Source organism: Agelaius phoeniceus, chromosome 1, assembly GCF_051311805.1.
Source record: "Agelaius phoeniceus isolate bAgePho1 chromosome 1, bAgePho1.hap1, whole genome shotgun sequence".
NCBI classification, from domain to species: Eukaryota; Metazoa; Chordata; class Aves; order Passeriformes; family Icteridae; genus Agelaius; species Agelaius phoeniceus.
Genome location: NC_135265.1, coordinates 129,222,769 through 129,242,119, shown reverse-complemented (window position 1 = coordinate 129,242,119; position 19,351 = coordinate 129,222,769). Strand labels below are relative to the sequence as shown.

Below are 19,351 nucleotides of genomic sequence, written 5' to 3'. Positions count from 1 at the left end.
ACTTCCCATGCATACCTTGTAGCTTTAGGATCCCAAATTACAATGTCAGCATCAGAGCCCACAGCAATTCTGCCCTTCTTTGGGTAAAGGTTAAAGATTTTTGCTGCATTTGTGCTGGTAACAGCTACAAATCTGTTTTCATCCATTTTTCCACTGTGCTGCAAAACAGTACACAAAAGCAAACTCATTACTTTTTTAAACAGAGAATGAAAAAATGTTCTTCTTGTTGAAAAACTAGGGTGAGTGACATCCATCATTTTTTTAAAAGGTCATACTGAAGAATTTAGAAGTAAAAGTAACTGTCTCAGATGCCCATAATGCAATGTACTTTTACTAAAAACAGTAACTTTATCTGTATCCCACAGCAAAGAGAAAAAAAAAGACAACTTTAAACCAAACACTCTGTGAATCCAGCCTCAAGTCCACTGAAATGAAATGTTTTAGGTGGCTTTAAAATCTGTAGTTCTGCTCAGCAATTTCCTTAGGAAATGTAGCATCTCTTGAAGTATCTTGGTTCTGAAAATGGTGACACAGTATTAAGGGGAGCCTAGAAGGTGATAAGGCAAGGCAAGGTACAATGTGTAATACAGGAAAACTGATTTGCAAATTTCTTTAGCAATGACACAGAGTATAGCAGCGATCAGCAAATGCTGCAATCAAATAGTATAAAAAACAGATTGCTGATGTGACATTCCAGAAAAATAGCAAATAACAACGGATATACATTTGTCTTGAGACTGTCCACTGCTGTGTAACTAATTTAATCCAGCTGCCACGAACGTTGTTTGTTTGGGAAGCCACCTACACTGGAAGTAATATTGTGCACAGGCCAGTCTGGGAATCAGACTATCACAAAAACGTGTTTATGGTGGTCTGCAAGCAGTCATCTGAGAAGAAAAGTATAATGAAAATGGTGAACACTGCTCTTCTAAGTAATAGCGTGTGGGAGGAGAGGGAAGCTGCTCAAACAAACTCACACAGCTGTGTAATATTTTACAAATGAGAAAAGGGAGGATATTATCAATTGAAGAACTTTTAAAAAATGAATTTGCCCAACAGGATGCACTGTTCAAAAGTAGCACTGCTGAACACATTCATGTCTCAGTTTCATATGAGCCACAAGCTAGATTTCTGTTTACACCATAAGAAATCTCACTAGAGCTGTGCCACAGGGAAGTACAGGCACAAGTGTGTGTTTTGAACATACCAGCTGAAGCTGAATCCCAAATACAGATAAGCAAGAGATATCATGAACCACATTCTCACCAGGTGTGTGAGGTAGGTCATTATACTGTGACAAGTGAATATGCTTCACAGTGCATTGTCAAGGTGACTTCACTACTGCAAGAGAACTTCAATAGAACTGCAGCCTCCAGAATGTCACAGTTTTGCATTAGCCAGAGCAATCATAACACCTAGTATGCAGCAGATTCCTTGAGAGATTTCCTTACCTCCCCCCTCATCAGAAGCACTGACCATTCTTGTGTTGGTATGAGAATCTGAAGTCAGTGGGACTTGAAGCTGCTCATTTCATCTTATCACATTAGAGAAGCATTTCTTAAAACATAAATTAGAAGTTGATAGGCACACCACTGTGCAAACTCCTCCAATGGCTAAGTTGGAGAGAGATCAAAAAGGAAAAAAATACACAGCTGATAGAGTTGAAACTGTAGGTACCTCTTTTATTTTCATTTCACAAGTTGAAAAAAATGCTTCAAGAAAATATACTTGCAGTACCACTGAAACAATAGCAATCCCTTAATGCTAAACACTAGAAATTATTCTTTAGTGAAATACTTTAAACACTAAGAATCTTCTTCCCTCTTCCATAAGCATAAAGTGAGAGCTAATAAAGATTGTAACAATTTTCAATTGAATGAGTTATCTTATGATAAACACACTGGATAAAACTGAAGAGTTAGTACCTGCTGAGAGATCATGTTTTGTGGGAGAAATCAATTACTCTATGTTTGGACATTTTGATTTACTTACAACGCCTTTTTCCCATATGACTGACATCCTATCCTCCACACCATTCACTCCATTAGGGATTTTTGTGAAGTCATCTTTTCCCAGAGCTTTCTGGCATATGTCAAAGGTGCAATTGTCAGTCCCTGTCACAGATAGGTCACCACTGCAGAGAAACAAAGTTCATTATGAATCAGGGCATGTACCAGACAGTAGCACAGAGGAAAACCTGTTGAAAGGCTGGCTAGATAAAGACATCCATCCTTCAAGACAAAACCTGGTATGCCCTGCCAGCCTGCCCTCAGTCCCATCCTCCAAGACTGGCTCCACAGTAACAGCTAGTTGCCCTATGAAGCAGTTTCCTCTTCAGAAACCCCTCAGAAGAAAACAAGCACCAACACTGACTCTTTTACTCTGGATATGTCAAAGACATCCCACAAACGGAGGAATTGTCCACTTTGCCCAGAACAAGCAGCTTGGTTTCACCCTCACATTGAGAAATGAAATTCCCCAGTCTGTGTCACTCCATATTACCTCTGAAATTACTATGGATCTGCACAACAGTTATTCTGTGTTCAGGCATACCTTTACAGGCTGTTCCATCAAATTCAACCCTTTTGTGCAGTTAACCCTTACTGGTAATGAGATGACACAGCAAGCCACACATCTTGTTAAGTGCAGATGTCCTAAAGGTACCTCTTTTTCTACATCCTTCTTAAGTAGATGTTATGAAATGAATATCTTATATGTACCTTCAGAAGTTAGCAGGCTTGAATTTCAAGTGAAAAAGACATCAGACAACAAACCCCAGAAAATCTGGCTGTGACCTCACCTTTTACACATTTCCCACTGACTTACAGCCTGTCTTCCTGGTCATGTTACAATTTTTGCTGTGCTATGAGCAAGGCAAGGCTTATTGAATAAAATCATATGTGGACAGAAGGCTGTAAGAGTTCAGAGAAATAAAATATGAAAAGAGAAATTCTTTCAATCTGTGATTTCACCCTCCATTTCTCCTTTTCTGATAATGTAACATTCTGTACTTAAAAAATCTCCAGAGCATCAGCCGGCTATTATGTACTCCTGACAAAATTTGCTGTGCATTTGGGTATCAGTGGTCACTGTTCATCTGCTTACTTGGCCAGTAAGTTCATGAGGAAACCAGGAGTAGATGGATCTGGTCTCAGTGGGGGTCCCATCACATATGCTGCAGCATGAGCCCAGTCTTTATTCCAGTAGTTGGTGCCATCAGTGCCAAGACTTGCAGCAATAGGCTCCCCATAAACCACCTTTCCTGAAAAATGTAAAGCAAAGGTATCATCCTCAAAAAACATAAAAATACATAACCTGTATTTTCTCTGCTAAGGATCTTTTTGGTGGCAATGAATTTAAATTTGAATGAGTGTTTCAAATTAAACACCTATATATGGAAGGACATAATAAACTAAGCTATAACACAGCATCTTTGTTCTGAATTTTCTGCTAGTGATTTCCCAATATAATTTCTCCTAAGAACATTGCTTGGGCAAGTTTTTTAATTAAATTGTTGATAGATATACTGTAATGGGTTTTACACATTGTTTACTAGGAATGTGATTGAGATTTCAAAAAGAAAGCAGTCCTCAGTTGCATTAATTATGTTTAAGATTCATATACTTGCTAGTACCTGTTTAGTGCTTTGAAATTACTGACTACACAACAGTGTCAGTTAATATATACAGCATACAGACTTTGCAAGGTGGCACTTTCAATTGTCAGGCTATAATTATGCCTGGAAGAACAATATGGCAGGAGACATAAGCCAGAAAGTATAGAAAGATTTCCCAGATCAAAAACTATAAATAACTTGATTTTAAAAGTTTCTCCCAAATTTTAATCTTTTATCCTTTGCTGCACAGTATCCTATTTTCCTCAGAAGAAGACATCAAACCAGGCTGGCTGTTAGCCTTTGGACAGAGCTAGCATATTTTAACTACTTTTTTCTTCTGGGAAACATGGATTTGACACTCATCAGAACAAGATGAACACTCCCTGAGTGGTCCAGACACTTTGCAGTTCTGCAGCTGACAGGTGGAAATGCCCCCAACTGCAATGGTCACTAAAGAACCAGGATGACCTCCCACACCCGCTGAGAGGCCACTTGGTGCTGGTTAAATGCAGCCTCTGCTGGGTCCCAGCAAGAGCCTTCTCCCTCCCCTGGTCCCTACAGACAGTGGGTATTTTGCATTGGATGCCAGATTTCAGTCCAGGCACAGTTTCTATTGGAACCATCACTGCATTGACCCAGCAAGGCCACAGCTGGGGGTTGCTTGGTGATACAACCCTGTGACCTTTCTCTGACCTTCTGAGTGTAAATCATGCAGTCATGGTACTGTGGGAAAACAAATAGCAAAGCTTTGCAGATCTCTCTCTGTACATTAGATTGCTACTTCTGTGAGCTACTGGATTGTAACTCCTACACTGGCATAGGTAGCTACTGAGGAGCTCAATTACCTTCAAAATACACTTCTCATTGCACTAGTGCCATTTCTGAAATCTTTGGTGCTAGATTTGCTAAAATGCCTCATACAACTTTATCTCTACGTGGTTCAAGGTCTGCTTTGGTGCTACTGTATTGTACATTTATTCCAAGTACTACCTAGTACAACTTTGTCCACAGCCTAAAGCCTCCCTGTTAGCATAACTAATTTGCTGCAACAACCTCAGTGTCAGTGCACTCTTGACATGCTCAATGTGCTTGTCTCATGTTGATGCTTTGGCTTGGAGCATTCTAAGCTCTCAGTCCCACTTACCTACGTATGTTATAGATTAATACTTGGGCTCAGAGGGAGACCACAATTTTTAGACTTGAAAACATGACTTAGGTAGATATTTACTGGTTTTTTACATCTTATTTTCGGAGCTCAAAAGCACTGACTATGAGGCCATGCATGGAAGTGATATGATCTCTCACTGATGAGGAGATGTGAGCAGATCAGTGTTTTCTTAATTCAGAGCTGAATGAGGAAACCTAAGAAGAGACATGGATAAACCCAGGAGAATGGATGAAATTAGGATGAAACCTGGTTCACCTTAGTGCAAGGTCTTCCCTGACTCTTGCAGGAACCCTTGGCCTTCCCTGGCCAACTCCAAACACTGTATTTGAGGGTAGGCTGCCACCAAACTAGAGGTATATAGAGAAGGTCTGGTATATGTAACCAATCTGTCACATTTACCTATTAGTCTTTTGGCAGATTTTTCAAAGCCACCAGAAAGGGGAGGGAGGGAGGGAGGGAGGGAGGGAGGGAGGGGAAGTGTGGTTCGAGTCTCTTCTTCTGCATTTAAACAAGATAAAGAAGCTTTCATCCAAAGTAAACCTGAGCTATGAATCATTAGGACATAGCTACAAATTATTAAAATTAAAATTGCAGGAAAAATGATTTTTTGCTTAATAAATACTTCAGAGAATAATAGAAAAATAATTTTCTCATCATAGTTTCACAACATGAAAATGAAAAGAAGTTTCCAAGCTCCCAGTTGGATATGCTGAACTGATTCTAGTTCATGTACCATAGCTGATGACAGTATTTCTGCAGTCAGAGTTTGAGCTGACCAGCTCCCTTTGTTCCCATGAGTGGGGAGGAATAGAAGTTATTCCCTCAAGTGATTTTGAATCTGAACACTGCAGTTTCAACAGACTACCTCTGGACAGTTCTGCTGAATGTGCAACTTCCTGCATTTCACTTGGGCCATGACAAGCCAGCCTGAAGGATACAATAACATCAAGATTCTGCTTTAAACCTAGTGAAAAAGGAAATTCTGCACTAAGGCTCTTTCAGCTGAACTGGCAACAAGAGAATTCTGCATTAAGGTTCTTCTAGCTTGATTGACTTCTGCCTATAGGCATAAAAGTGAAGTAATGCAGTAATAAATCATGTCTTTCAAATTGTTATATTTTCCAGCATTCAATTAAAAAAGAAACCACTAAGTGTTCTGCTGTTTGGTCTTCCTGACACCTCTGAGCAGCTGGTAAACATCTGTGTATTTGGTGACTTTTTATCACATGCCCTAACTGGCTAGCTAAAAAATCTATTTTTAATAGATTACTTTATCAAAAAGTAGAGCATTCAATTGCTATTTTTGTACCACCTACCAGAACTCAAAAAGAGTTGAAATACTGAGTTGAAACACCAACTAACATTGACAGATTTGAAAAACTAGTCCATATGTTCTTATTCTAGTATAAGTTTTAGAAGCACTTAGGATAAGGTCCTATGGGGCAAAGATACTCACAAGCTCTGAAAGGAGCAGAACTGCAAAGCAGGGCTTACTGAATCACAGATAGCATTGCATCCATTAGGCTATACACAGCGTGGACCTGAGCTGTCCTGCATGAGACAGCTAAACATTTGACATTTTTAGCTGCATTCCTGTGCTCAGAATCAGTTTGAGAGTTTGTATTCCCTCAGCAATGGACATGCCTTTCCCCTCACCAAGAAGAGACATAACTCGTGACTGTTGGTAGGAAGCAATTTTGTAAGCCTAAGTAAGCTTCTTAGAATCTGGCCAAGGACATATTTTTCTATGCACTTTTTTAAAAAGGAGAAACTTTTATTAAAAATTACTTTTTCAGTAAGATTGTGCTCTCCAGGTTTCCACTAGAAAGTTCCATTCCTGGCTGTAGCATCACATTAAATGAGAAAAGGGACATGACCTTTAATCATCACACTGCATGATCCTTAAGATCCCTTCCAACCCAAACCACTCTATGATTCTATGGTTTCCATCTTTAGCTGAGATTTAGCTTAGGATTGAAAGCATTTTTTAGGAGGAAACAGTATAAATCATGTACCCCATAATCACATTTTATTAGCCTTGTTCTCTCCACAAGCATTTCTGGTAGCAGGAGTGGTTGACAAGGTCACATTATTTTTCCCCAGTAAGTTCACATCAGGTAATCCTAATAAGGAGAAGGAGCTGCACAGCTTGACATGAGAGCTCTACAGCCTTTTATTCTCATTGGAGGGAAGATTTTACACAATAGCAGGAAGAGAATCCCTTTTGTCTTCCCACTTGAGGGAATGAGAGTGTCATGCACACAAATATATCAAACTGCCCTTATGTAGAAGAATACAATTCCTCTACCTACTCTGTCCAGATTCAAGGCCATATTTTGCACAGGGATGAAGAAACAGCCCACTGAGACAAGCAAGGACAGAGGTGCTGTCACACCTGTCACACACTGCTGTTCTCACAGAGGTGCTCTCTTTCATCCTCTCAGTGGAGAGCTGATGAACCTTGCTTTTGGCAAACAGGCTGGTAGGACCCCACAAAAATAACAGAGTTAGCTTGTCCCTCTCCAACATGGCCACAGTGTGGAATTTTGGATTCCCTGCTGAATATTCAGCAGCTATTACAGATGTACATGAAAAACATGCTGCTATAATCTGGAGTTCTCCTTCCTTGAGTGGTGTTGCTGGAGATCAGAGCAGACATAGATGGTGAACTCTGACACAGAAGAGAGAAGGAAAGATTTTTGCTCATCTCATTCTCTTAAATTTGCTTAATCTAGAATAAGAACTGCTGGTCCTTTACAGAGTGTATGACTGATTTTAACCTTCAAGGTCTGAGCCATAGCTCACTGAAGACAACAGAATTATGCCTAGTGTCTAGAGCAAGTTCTATCAGGCCTTCAGCCTCTAATGGTAGCTCTCACCTTGTATAGCTAAATGAGTGACAAGGAAGAGCTGGGCTCTGAGTTACATTTTTGACAAGGAAAATTACTATCTCATAGAATTTGAGAAGCAATGCAAGAGCTCTTCAATTGCAATTCAATTCTGGTATCACACTGTCAACCAGAAAATAGATTTCACTCACTGAAGACCTGTTTTTCCCCTTCTGAGGTCAGTGATGGAATTGGAAGGGATATCAATCTTCCTTTGACATTGGCAGGGATGAATATGTACACACACTTTGTATTTCATGCTAAGTGCTTGAAAAGAACCATGAAAAATTTCACAATTGTGAATAGCAGGAAGCTAGCATCAAGACATGGAGAAATGATCTTGAAAAGATGCATAAACTGTTTTAGAGTGAATATTTCAAATGCTTGAGAGGCGTCCAGTATCTAAGAGTTTACACAACTTTCACATTTAGAGTAGTTTTTAACCTGTCCATTATATCATTCATACAATACTTTGCGAATACTTTTTTTTTGTCTGGAATTCCTTGCTTTTTATTACCACTCTTTACTGAAAAATGAAAAATAACTTCTACTGAAACCAACAATAGTGAATTTTCAATTACCAAAATTCATGCAGATCAATCTCATTAAAAACTACAATTCCTGTAACTACCTTTGTGGTACCTTAGTTATCTTTTGACATTTCTTAATCAATCTTATATTTCTTTTTTCCAAACAGTATACTTCTATGCAGATGATATGAATTATGAAGATATGTTATATGTTGCTGTGCACAAAGGAAAGCATTGGTGAATCTGACTGCAGCAGCCCAGGAGGCAATAAAATACAATTTTCTCCCCAATGTGCATCAATTGTCCCAATTTTTTCTTAGTAATATTGGGAAAGCATACATATTGGAAAAGCATACATCTATCCTCAGTAATCAAACTGGCACTGCAGACTATTCTTACAACACACACCTCATCCATGTTTTACAGTATTTAGTGTCAGCATAAAATTCTTTACTTGAACAGTATTATAAAATACTATCTTAGCTCTTCTATGTTCACAGACAGTTTTTCATCTTTAATCTGGGTATTTCAACTGTTGTCATAACTTGTAGTTAATGTGCACCCTGTGAATGTACACCCTGTGAATGTACAATCAGCCGGTGGATATAATCCACATTCCTGGCAGCACTGGCATCTAGTGGAGGAATCCAGTATAGCGCAGTAGAAAATGTGCCAATAAAATATATTCTGGTAAATTCTTTCACAAACTTGAATTACTGCTAAATCTTATAGAAGTCATGGTCATACATATTTTGCATAAACATATACATCTATATTAGTACAATGACATCACACTGCTTTGATTTAACATGATCACATACTCTACATTTTAATATTAATAATCTGTGCCCCCTGTGTAGGGGCATTATGTAAAGACAAGAAATAGTAAAACTGAGGTATATATGAAATTCGTACCAAGTCAGGTGAAAACAAGCTGTAAATACAAAAGATGTAAAACCATAGTAAAAAAGATTCAAAAAGATAATGAGGACACATAATTTTAAGTCCTCCAAATCTTGGGCTCCTGTCCTGCTCCTTCCACCTTGATAATGTCTCCTCACAGTGCTGTTCTATGAATGAATTTACATGAATTTACAGATGAGGAGATAAAGCATCCTGAATACCTACAGCCTTCAGGCTGCTTCTAGCCTACCAAACAGATGGTCAGGAAAGTCAGGCCCCCTTGGCTGACCAGAGTTATTTGTGAACACTGCAGTGCAAACCTGAGCAACTCTGCACTGGTGGGAATCAAGGTTTTCAGACACTGTCATCTTCACCATGACTTTTAAATGCCCAGTGAATAGAAGTCATCATGGCACTGTCTGTAAAAATATGGTGTGGTCTCTGTTATAGAATTTCTCATCAAGATATTTGGTAAAGTCTTGCAGACAAACTTGAGAGAGAAGAACAGTAGAGTATTTATTGTTTTGAACTGTTCACATAATTTTTAATGCAATAATGCTGTCCTGACCATCATTTTGACCTTGGAGGTACAGTAAGAAGAGAAAAAATTTGCTCTGGGGAGAATTGTGGTTGCTCTTCTTAGACGCTGCTCCCCTTGAGCCCAACACACAGACAGACAGACAGACAGACAGACAGACACACACAATTTAGACATCCCACTCCAAGAAATTCACCCATGATCTGAGGCTTATAACACCCATGAAAAGTGAGACACTAATGCTGTGTTTGGTTTTCCATGACCCTTCCCCCAATGCCATTGTCCAAGCATAAAAGAATTACAACTTTTACCTTCTCTTCGTGCATTGCTTATCACCTTAGCTGAAGATTTACTCATGACATGGACAACATAAAGGGGGCAGTTCACAGCATTTGCTATGGTAATGGCTCTTTGTGTAGCTTCAGCTTCCACTTCTTCAGGACGACACAGTTCATGACCCTCAGGGCCAGTTATTCCCATTGCCAGCATCTTCTTTGCACCCTGCAGACCCCACACAAGCATGTAAGAGTCAGTTAAAATGTATCTACGGTGTCATGAGCATGCTGCCAGTCAAATGGACTCTGAAGCAGCCATTGCAGCCAGTTCAAGGAAAAAAATCCAGGCAGTTGTGATTATTTTCCAAAATAAGCTACTGTAGTTTTACCTGAAATCTATATCTCTACTGAGATATATATCTCAGTAAATTCAGGTCTCAGGATACTGAAGTAATTCAGAGAACTCATTTCACTGGCTTGCAGGATTAAATCACTGCTCTTGAAAATCCTACCCCTCTCTCAATATGTACATTAACTGTCATGGCCAATGATGTCCAATGATGCTATTAACCCTCACTGGAGAGAAAAAAAAGGAAAAATTCTTACTAAGCACAAAGATGCATATCCAGAGCCTCTGAAAACTCCAAGAGTCAAAGAGGTTTTAAGAGGCAAAAAGGTTTTTTCCCTATGTTGTTCCAGGAATTTAAGATTTGCTGATTTGAGTTTATTTAGCAATGAATTAATTTCTGTTATGGGACGTGGGGCAGAGTCAAAGCGCTGTTGACTGGAATAGCTGAAGAGAATATTCTATTAGAGCCACTCAAGTTACCACTGATGTCCAGTATTACCAGTGTAGTTACACCCTCAGGGCCCCAGAGCTCTCAGTGTCTCCCCTCAGCACTAAGGTGGCAGAAGCAAGTATGGAGAGAAGCATTTATGAATTATGCACAGAGGGATGTTGAGACTTCTGTGCCCAGCCACTGGAGCTTTCTCCATACTTCTGGATCTGCTTCTGCTGCATGAGCTGACTATGTCTGGGCAGACCTAGGCCTAGGACCTCTATATTCCTGACTTTGATGGACAAAATATCAAATGTGCACCTGTGCAATTAGCTCCCCATTCTCCGCATGGACTTGAGCAACTGCCCCAAGCTCCTTACAGCAGGAAAAGGCTTCATACAGCTCCTCATCATTGACCATGTATATATCTTTATAGGCCATAAACATCTTGAAGGAGTTGACACCTTTGTTTTCAACAAGACTTTCCATTTCTTGCTTCACCTGAAAAATACAGCAATTATATTTTACATATTAATAATTTTGAATAAAGAAATTTTAAGTATGGAGGGTGAACCTTTACTTACCATCAAACATATGTTCAGTACAAATAGCCCAAATAGTTACAAATAGTCACATATTTAAAGACTGGTTTAGACTACTCGTCTTGTATCAAATTGATCCTCAAAGTATCAGGGTAGCACTGCAGTGAAAATATTAGAAGCACAAGCTAATTGCAGGAGGGAATGCTTTTTACAAAAGGTAATGAGGCAGAATTTTATTTCAAATAAACCTTCTGGTGTTGAAAACACCCATTCCAATATTACAGTCAATGTGTCCAACTCACACAACATGGACATGTATGCAAAACTGATTTTCAAGATTGGATTGCAGTGGGCTGCAGCTTCTAGCAAACAACACAGTGACAGAAAAGATTTCATCTTTTAGAGCTTTGTCCTGACTCTAAACAACACAAACAGCCTTTTGAAACATTTTGTTGTCAAACAAAACAGCTCCAAAATGCTACTTGGAGGCCTGCCTTTTTTTCTTTTTTTTTTTTTTAATTCACTTCTGTTAGGATTCCCTGCTTCAGCTAGAGCCTATGAAGCCCAGCAAAACATTACATCACAAAGAAAGAAAGACACATATTTTAATCTCAAGGCTTCTTGCACAACTGGTTAGCTAGAAACATATATTACATAACTTTGGTTCTCCCCTCCCAGTAAAATGATGGTTACAGTAGTTGATATGCATCTGTAATGCTATTAGAATTTCCATGGGATTAATTCCTTTCAAAAAGTAAAATATTATTTTTCATCTTCTCTCTAATAATCTGGTAGAGTCTGCCCAAGAAGGGTAAGATATATAAAAAATTCAAGGAGATATTTTAGTTATCCAGAGGAGGGATGGGAGCACATTTTGAGTGGGAGTTATCAAAGAAGTACCTGACAAAATGGCACAAATATAGAGGCATGTCATTTATCCTCTTCACTGTTTACTACAACTCACAGAAGGCATTGTAAAGAATGTATGCTTTTAATTAATGGTTCAATTAATTAATCCTGATGAGATGAGAGCTGATCAGATGGGTATGACATATCAGTCTTTTTCACCCAGGCCTTTTGCAGCTACAAAATGTCCAACCTATTTCTTTTAATCTTGGCCTTTAAAAACAGCTACATTCTTAATATAAACTAGAACATTTCATTGATTTACATCACCCTGTTTTTATTGGATTTGTCAGTACAATTCCACTATTGTCTGCTGAGGCTGTTTCAAATGTACATTAATCATATTTCGTTGGAGAATTCATTTCATGACTTTGCCTTAAGTTAGAAGGTGTGATCAGGCTATTTTAGCACTCAGTAAACAGAATACCAAAGATGTGTTTTTTGAAGAGTGAATGCTTTGGTGCATATATTCTAGAATTTAAAAATTAGAGGAAGTACTCATATATAAAATAGGAATTTACTTAGTATATCTGTGTACTGATGCATAGTTCTCCAAGAATCCAAAGTCATATTGTAAAACATGGGTCTCATTCCAATAGATATCAAGCACCTGAAAAATTAATTTATCAGTGAAGCTTTCAGGGTATCAGCAAACACTCACTCAGCAAAGATGATTCTCCAATATGTAAATTCAAAAAAGGTTTTTTAGATTATTTCACATTCAATGTACTATTTGCTACAGTCCTGCTTTACTTTACATGGTTTTTACTGCAGCCACCCAGGAAAATAAGTCTTCCTCTATAAATGAAGTCAAGTACCATATTTTTTATGTATATACTTGTATTAAAAAAAACAACCAAACTCATCAGAAGCATAAAATATCAAGTGTTCAAGCAACAAAAGACAAAATTATTGTGAACACCTCTTTCCCCCTCTGACCTGCCTGATTTTTGTCTTGCACAATCCCTACCTTTAACTTTGTGCAGTATTTTCCAGAGATATAGGCTATCTGCAATCTTCTTTCAAATACATATACCCTCAGAAGGGTGTGGGCTATTTAAAATGTTTTTAATTATAAAATCACTAACCAGCAAGCAATATTTAGCACATGAAGACTGATTCCAAGCAGGTGTAGTACAAATTTATGGAATTTAAAATCAGCTCTTGTGTCTACCTTGTTGCTCCACCATGTAACTGCCACATGCAATGAATAATCACAGCAGACTTTAGGGTCTGCCCAGCTTTTCCATGTATCAAAAGCTTCAGTAAGAGAGCAGCCTTTCTGAGGGATGGCAAAGTCGATGATCATAGTGGTTCCTCCTGCTATAGCTGCCTGAAAAGAAGAAAGTTAATATTTAGCAATCAGAAATAATGCAAATTTCCTACCACCCTCTCCAACTCCTTTACATCAATTAATCTGGACTGAAAAGCAAAAACCCACTGAGGAGTTCCCCGGAGTAAAGTCCAGACTTGAAAAATTATTTTGGAGATTAATTTAATTTGCTTTGAGGAAAATGTTCTCAAAAGCATGTTCAGGAGAATCCAAGTGAAATTCTCACACTGAAGGAGAAGCTTCTCTTTGTGTACAAAAACTTATCAAAGAAGTGGAGATGTGTCTGTAGTGTTTATGCATCAGTGAGTTTCCTCAAGTGTATGGAATCACTGAGGAAGAAGAGCACTAGAAGAGCACAGTCAGCTTGAGATGTGCTGCCTCAGAGTCTGTGTAGTGGAAAAAACAAGCCTGAGTGACAGGCAAGTGCTAAGGGGCAAATACACAACAGCAAAAAGCACCATTGAGTTTGAAAATGCAATATGAAAACCCCCAAACTCTTGACTAATACTAAAATATTTTACAGGGCTTAAAAACGTATTTTTATTAGAAACAGAATATAATTTAGTAAAACTGTATAGAGGGTTTTAAATAGAATGAGGAATTTACATTCTCTGCATAAATGTTGTAAAGTAATAAAATAAACTACAGCTTTACTCAACAGATGAATGGTGATCAAAAATTGCTTTTTAACCAATAATTTCCACTCTTATTAATGGAAAACTGAATTATTACTTTTCTTGCCTTTGGAGGGAAAAAAAGTTACACAGATGCCAGATCCTTGACTAAAAGAAATTGATCCAATACAGAAGTTCCTTTGTTGAAATTGTTGCTTTCTTCCAGATTAGCAAAAGAAATCCTCTCTTTTGCTCTGAGCAATGTCCCTTTGTAAAACAGCAACAACCAATTCAGATCAAAATATGTACAGCTCAAATTCACAGGATCAGAGAGTCACAGAATTAGCTAGATTCAAAACTACCTTTGAGATCAAGTCCAACCTATGACCTAACACCACCTTATCAACTAAACCATGGCACTAAGTGACACATCCAGTCTTTCTTTGAACATCTCCAGGGATGGTGACTCCACCACCTCCCTAGGCAGCCCATTCCAATGCCCAGTCATTCCTGCTGTGAAGAATTTTTTCCTAATGTCCAGCCTAAACTTCCCCTGGCTCAGATTAAGACTGTGTCCTCTTGTCCTGTCGCCAGTTTTCTGGGAGACCAAGCCCACCTGGCTGCACCCTCCTCTCGGGATGAGGTCTCCCCTGAGCCTCCTCCAGGCTGAACAGCTCCAGCTCCCTCAGCTGCTCCTCACAGGCCTTGTGTTCCAGACCCTTCACCAGCCTTGTTGCCCTTCTCTGGATGCATTTGAGCACCTCAATGCTCTCCCTGAATTGAGGGGTCCAGAACTGGACACAGCACTCGAGGTGTGGCCTCACCAGTGCCCAGTACAGTGGAACAATGACCTCCCTGCTCCTGCTGGCCTGTGGCTGATACAGGCCAGGATGCCATTGGCCTTCTTGGCCATTGGGCACACACTGGCTCATGTTCAGTCTGTTGTCAGCCAGCACCCCCAGGTCCCCTGGGCAGTGTCCAGCCTCTCTGACCCCAGCCTGTAACGCTGCAGGGAGTTGTTGTGGCCAAAGTGCAGGATGCTGCACTTGGACTTGTTAAACCTTGTATTGTTGGACTCAGCCCATCTATCCAACCTGTCCAGGTCCCTCATGCTGTATTACTTTTCCTTTTTCTACGACAATTAGTCTCTTTCTTCCTTCTGCTCATTTAGAATTCAGAAGAATAACTGTAAATGTGTCAGTATATTTTGCAAAAAGAGAAGTTTGGAGAGTGACACAAGTATTTGTAATTTCTAATGAATTGAGCAAAACATTTTCTCCAGGAAAAGTTGTTCAAACTGTCAAATATTTTTCAACAAGACTGATTGACTTATTTATTAAACAGGATTTAAAGAAAATGTATAGACTTCAAGAAAAAAAAGCCATGGGTTCCACAACTCCTCTTGAAGTCTCCTTTTATTCCCTACATCTTTTTCCCCCTCTGTCTGTAAAGAGAGATGCCTTTACTTGTTCAACTGAATGGGTAAATCATTATAGCTAATCATTGTAGCACATTTTGCAATACCTGGAATACAACTCTGTCCACTGAATTTCTTGCCAAAATATTTGTCAGAGGATGACCATCAGTGAATAGTCTGAATACTTTCCACACTTTGACCTGGGTTAAGGATAGCCACAATCTCTAACTTTTTGACATCTGATTGCTAAGCTGGATCTAGAATTTTCTTGTAGCCACTGAAGCGACTACCTGGACATCCTGTTTTGTGTATGCAGCCTCTGTCTTGCAGCTTCCCTGTCCTATAAGTACCTCAGAGTTACTGAGAAAACCTTAAAAACTTATTTTCTGTTTTTTAGTAAATCCCAGTTCCCCAGTGAGAGGAGCTGGATATAACAATCTCTGTGAAGGTGATGGCTAGCAGACAAACCAAGTGGGGCAATGTGATCCTTTCTGTGAACAAAGGATTTCAGTCTGCACAACAAAGCTCTTAGAAAAGTGCCTTGAAATTTTGGTTATGGAAACTGTATGGAGATGATGCATAATACTGTTAATATGAGTAATTGATACACTATTCATATTCAGAGAATATAATAAGATCAGCTAAAAAGCTGAAAAAAACCCCACTCCAAGTGTAAAACTGGGAGAAATAATGTACTTTCATAAAGTGTATTTGAAGTGGACTTTCATTGAGACACACAGTAAGCACCAAAGTGAATGACAGAAGAAAAGCCTGCATTCCCTCATGCTAACAGAGGAGAAAGATCAGATTACCACAAAAGTGCTTAAACAGCACAGGGGAATTAAACTGTTGCTTTAGTTAACCTTTGCTCAGAGAAGTATGAAGCTTGATGCATCAAGGCAGGTTGTAGTCTGCATGCTGACAGCCAGGGTAAATGCCTGCCCCACTTGACCCCTGCAATCACAATAGTTTCTGGAGGAGCCCAAATAACATACTGGTTAGGGGTGGACCTCTGAGTACCCCACCTGAGTACAGACAAAGGGACAGGAACAACTGGCCATGCTTGATTCACATTCTATTCTCTATTTTAGAAATAATACTGGAGGACCAGCAGACATCCCTCTCTGAGAAAGCCCAGATGCACACACAGACATGCACATGTGCACCCACCTTGGTTCCAGTGTAGAAGTCATCTTTTGACCTGCTACCCATGAAAGGAAACTCCATGTGTGTGTGAGTATCAATGCCCCCAGGGATCACCAGCTTGTTGGTCGCATCCAGCACAACAAGTCCAGTCGAGGGCTCCGGGTTTAGGCTTGTTCCCACCTGCTGCACCACTCCATCTGCCACATACACATCAGCCACCACAGAGATGTCATCATTCACAACTTTTCCCCCTTTGATCAAAAGTCTCTGCCCAGCCCGGGTTTGGGGTGGCATGCCAGCAGGTGAGAGCGAGGCCTCAGCTCAGAAACTTGCTCTTGCCTCAGAGTAGTTCACTGCCCCGTCCTCCCAGAGCAGCAGCTCTCTCCAAATGGCCCTAAACACACAGCACACCATGCTCTTTAAACAGACGCCGATGGAACTGCCCCCTCTGCCCCTGGCAGCTCCTCCTCCCTCCTCCCGTGCAGCCCAGTGACACGGATGGGAGCAGGGCACTGCCCTTGGGCCCTTCTGCTCCAGACCCTGCCTGGACGAGGCGAGCCAGGCTTTCAGGGTGCTCTCACAGCACGTGCTCCAGCCCGCCCTGTGCACCTGTGGGTTTGCAGCTTGCTGAGCTGCTTTGAAAGTGGGGCTATTTTGTCATCTTGTGATGCCCAAAAACAAACTAAGCTCTTTGCAGCCACATTGGAGGAAACCAAGGGTGACCTGGGCTCTCCACAGAAGCAGCCAGAGAGCCATGGGGTGACCTGAGCTTCCTGCAGCCACGTCTGGGGAGCCCTTGGGTCCAGCCTGTGCAGAGGGAAAGGCAGAGTGCAGTGCTCTGGTGAGCCAGGTGTTGCATCCTTCTCAGTGGAGATGGTGGGGCCCACACTGCTCCCAGGCTGTTTCTCAAAGGATTTGGGACACACCACCCTCAGGATCCAAACATGGCTCCCTGCTGCCACTGCAATGACACCACATAGACAGCACTCCGGCCTGAGGGGGCAGCCGGGGTGTGTGTGCCAACATCCAAAATCCCATTTCAGTACCTGAGGTTCCACCTGCCCCACAGCCCTGCTGTGCCCGCCCGGCAGGCCCGACCTGTGCTCGCCACACCCCACACTGCTGCCCCCACAACCACTGCCAGCCTGGCTGTGCCGGCCCCTCGAACCTCCCTGCCCCACAGGAGCCCTTCCCGAGGGCCAGGGGAAAGTCAGGATCCTCTGTGGTGGGTCTCACACAAGGCTGGTGTGACCTTGGCAGGATGTGGCTTGTGTGTTTCAGAATATACACCTGTAAAAAGAGGTGGGGAAGTAAAAGGAGGACGACTGAAAAATGAGCTAGAGACTGTCACAGCAGAGGAAAGACCTGCTCAGTACCATCTCAGAGGCACTCATTTCTATGGCATTTTCCCAATTCTCCCATAACCCTGGATTTGCAAACTCAGCAGTGACATGGCACTGCTCAAGTGTGTCCCTAAATCTGCTGAGCACTTGCATCTTCATCCCCTAACCTCTTCCAGTTCAGTGGTGATGATTTAGCGAGATAGAACACTGCCTCTGAGGGCTGTGAGAGGGTGCACACATAGGATACCAAAAAGCCATTTAGACAATGGACACAAGATATGGAAAAATCTCACCTTCCCATCAGCATGTCACCTTTGTTCCTTCCCTTATGATGGGTAAGAGAGAATTACCCTACATTAAGTTTTCTATCTCCTCATCCCAAAGTATCTTGTCTTACATCTCACCTTTCTGCAATGGAACAGAGACCTACTGGGATTTATGACCTGACACAGCAACAGAACAGGTCAAAACTCATTTGGAAAAGCAGCTTCCCTTTGCATAAATTAAGTGACCTTTGTTAAGTGAGGAGAGGGGGTAGCGAAGTCAGAGGTTCATCTGATCATGTGGTGTATAGCAGTTAAGCTCCTATGCCCATCCAATGGATATTTAATGATTTGATGTAGAACAGCATCAACAGATTTTACAGTATTTATTGTCAAAGAGACTTCACCCTGAAATTTCAGCATCACTTCAATACCTAGACTACCAACCTAAAATAGGCACTTTCTTGTAATTTCTCCCTGGCCAATGACTACTTAGTATTTTCTGTGAAAGGAGTTTTGACATGACAGACCTAGACAGCCATCTCTGTGTGTGCTCTTGGGCTAGTAGTAGTCGGAAACTGTTTTTGCTCAAATCCTTCTGTCAAATTGGGTGATCAGAGGGAGATCTGAAGGCAGATCAGCCACATCACAGCAGATTGTAGTGTGCACTGGGATATCCAGTTCCCTCTTTGTGTGTGTTGCACAGGAAAAAGCTGATACAACTTTCATACATAAATGCATGAAGAGTAGCACAGCTCAAGAGTATTTACATCTGCTTCTGAACAAGAACAGGCTTGAACTCTGTTTCCTCTCCTCTGATTTCCTCCTGGGTAATTTAGACTTTGTGGATCCTACTCTTAAATGCCTAAACCTTCCTATCTGTGATTTCATGCCCAGTTCAAAATAGCACAACTGCCCACAAACCAGCAACAGAACATCTTGCAATGCTGTGCCTAGGAAAACTGAATTTATCCCACAGGTGGTTTTGAACACATTAAATAACATATTGGTATATAACAAGATTCTGTCTAAGCAGCCCTTTTATTTAAACCATTTGGACCAAAAAGATAATCTCAAAACAGTTGCATTT

The 19,351-nt window shown here is 40.6% G+C and overlaps 1 protein-coding gene across 1 annotated transcript in view; it reads right to left on the bottom strand.

Moving 5' to 3' along the window:
- DPYS (dihydropyrimidinase) overlaps positions 1-16,949 on the bottom strand; it is a 30,485-nt gene extending 13,536 nt beyond the window's left edge. Inside the window, exons 1-7 of the mRNA XM_054635379.2 lie at positions 16,680-16,949; positions 13,320-13,478; positions 11,019-11,198; positions 9,955-10,144; positions 3,106-3,262; positions 1,993-2,134; positions 16-158 (exon numbers count right to left, since the gene is read on the bottom strand). Of these exons, the coding sequence (XP_054491354.2) occupies positions 16-158; positions 1,993-2,134; positions 3,106-3,262; positions 9,955-10,144; positions 11,019-11,198; positions 13,320-13,478; positions 16,680-16,949 (1,241 nt within the window). The remainder of the gene's footprint in view (positions 1-15; positions 159-1,992; positions 2,135-3,105; positions 3,263-9,954; positions 10,145-11,018; positions 11,199-13,319; positions 13,479-16,679) is intronic.
- Between the last annotated feature and the right edge of the window lie 2,402 nt (positions 16,950-19,351).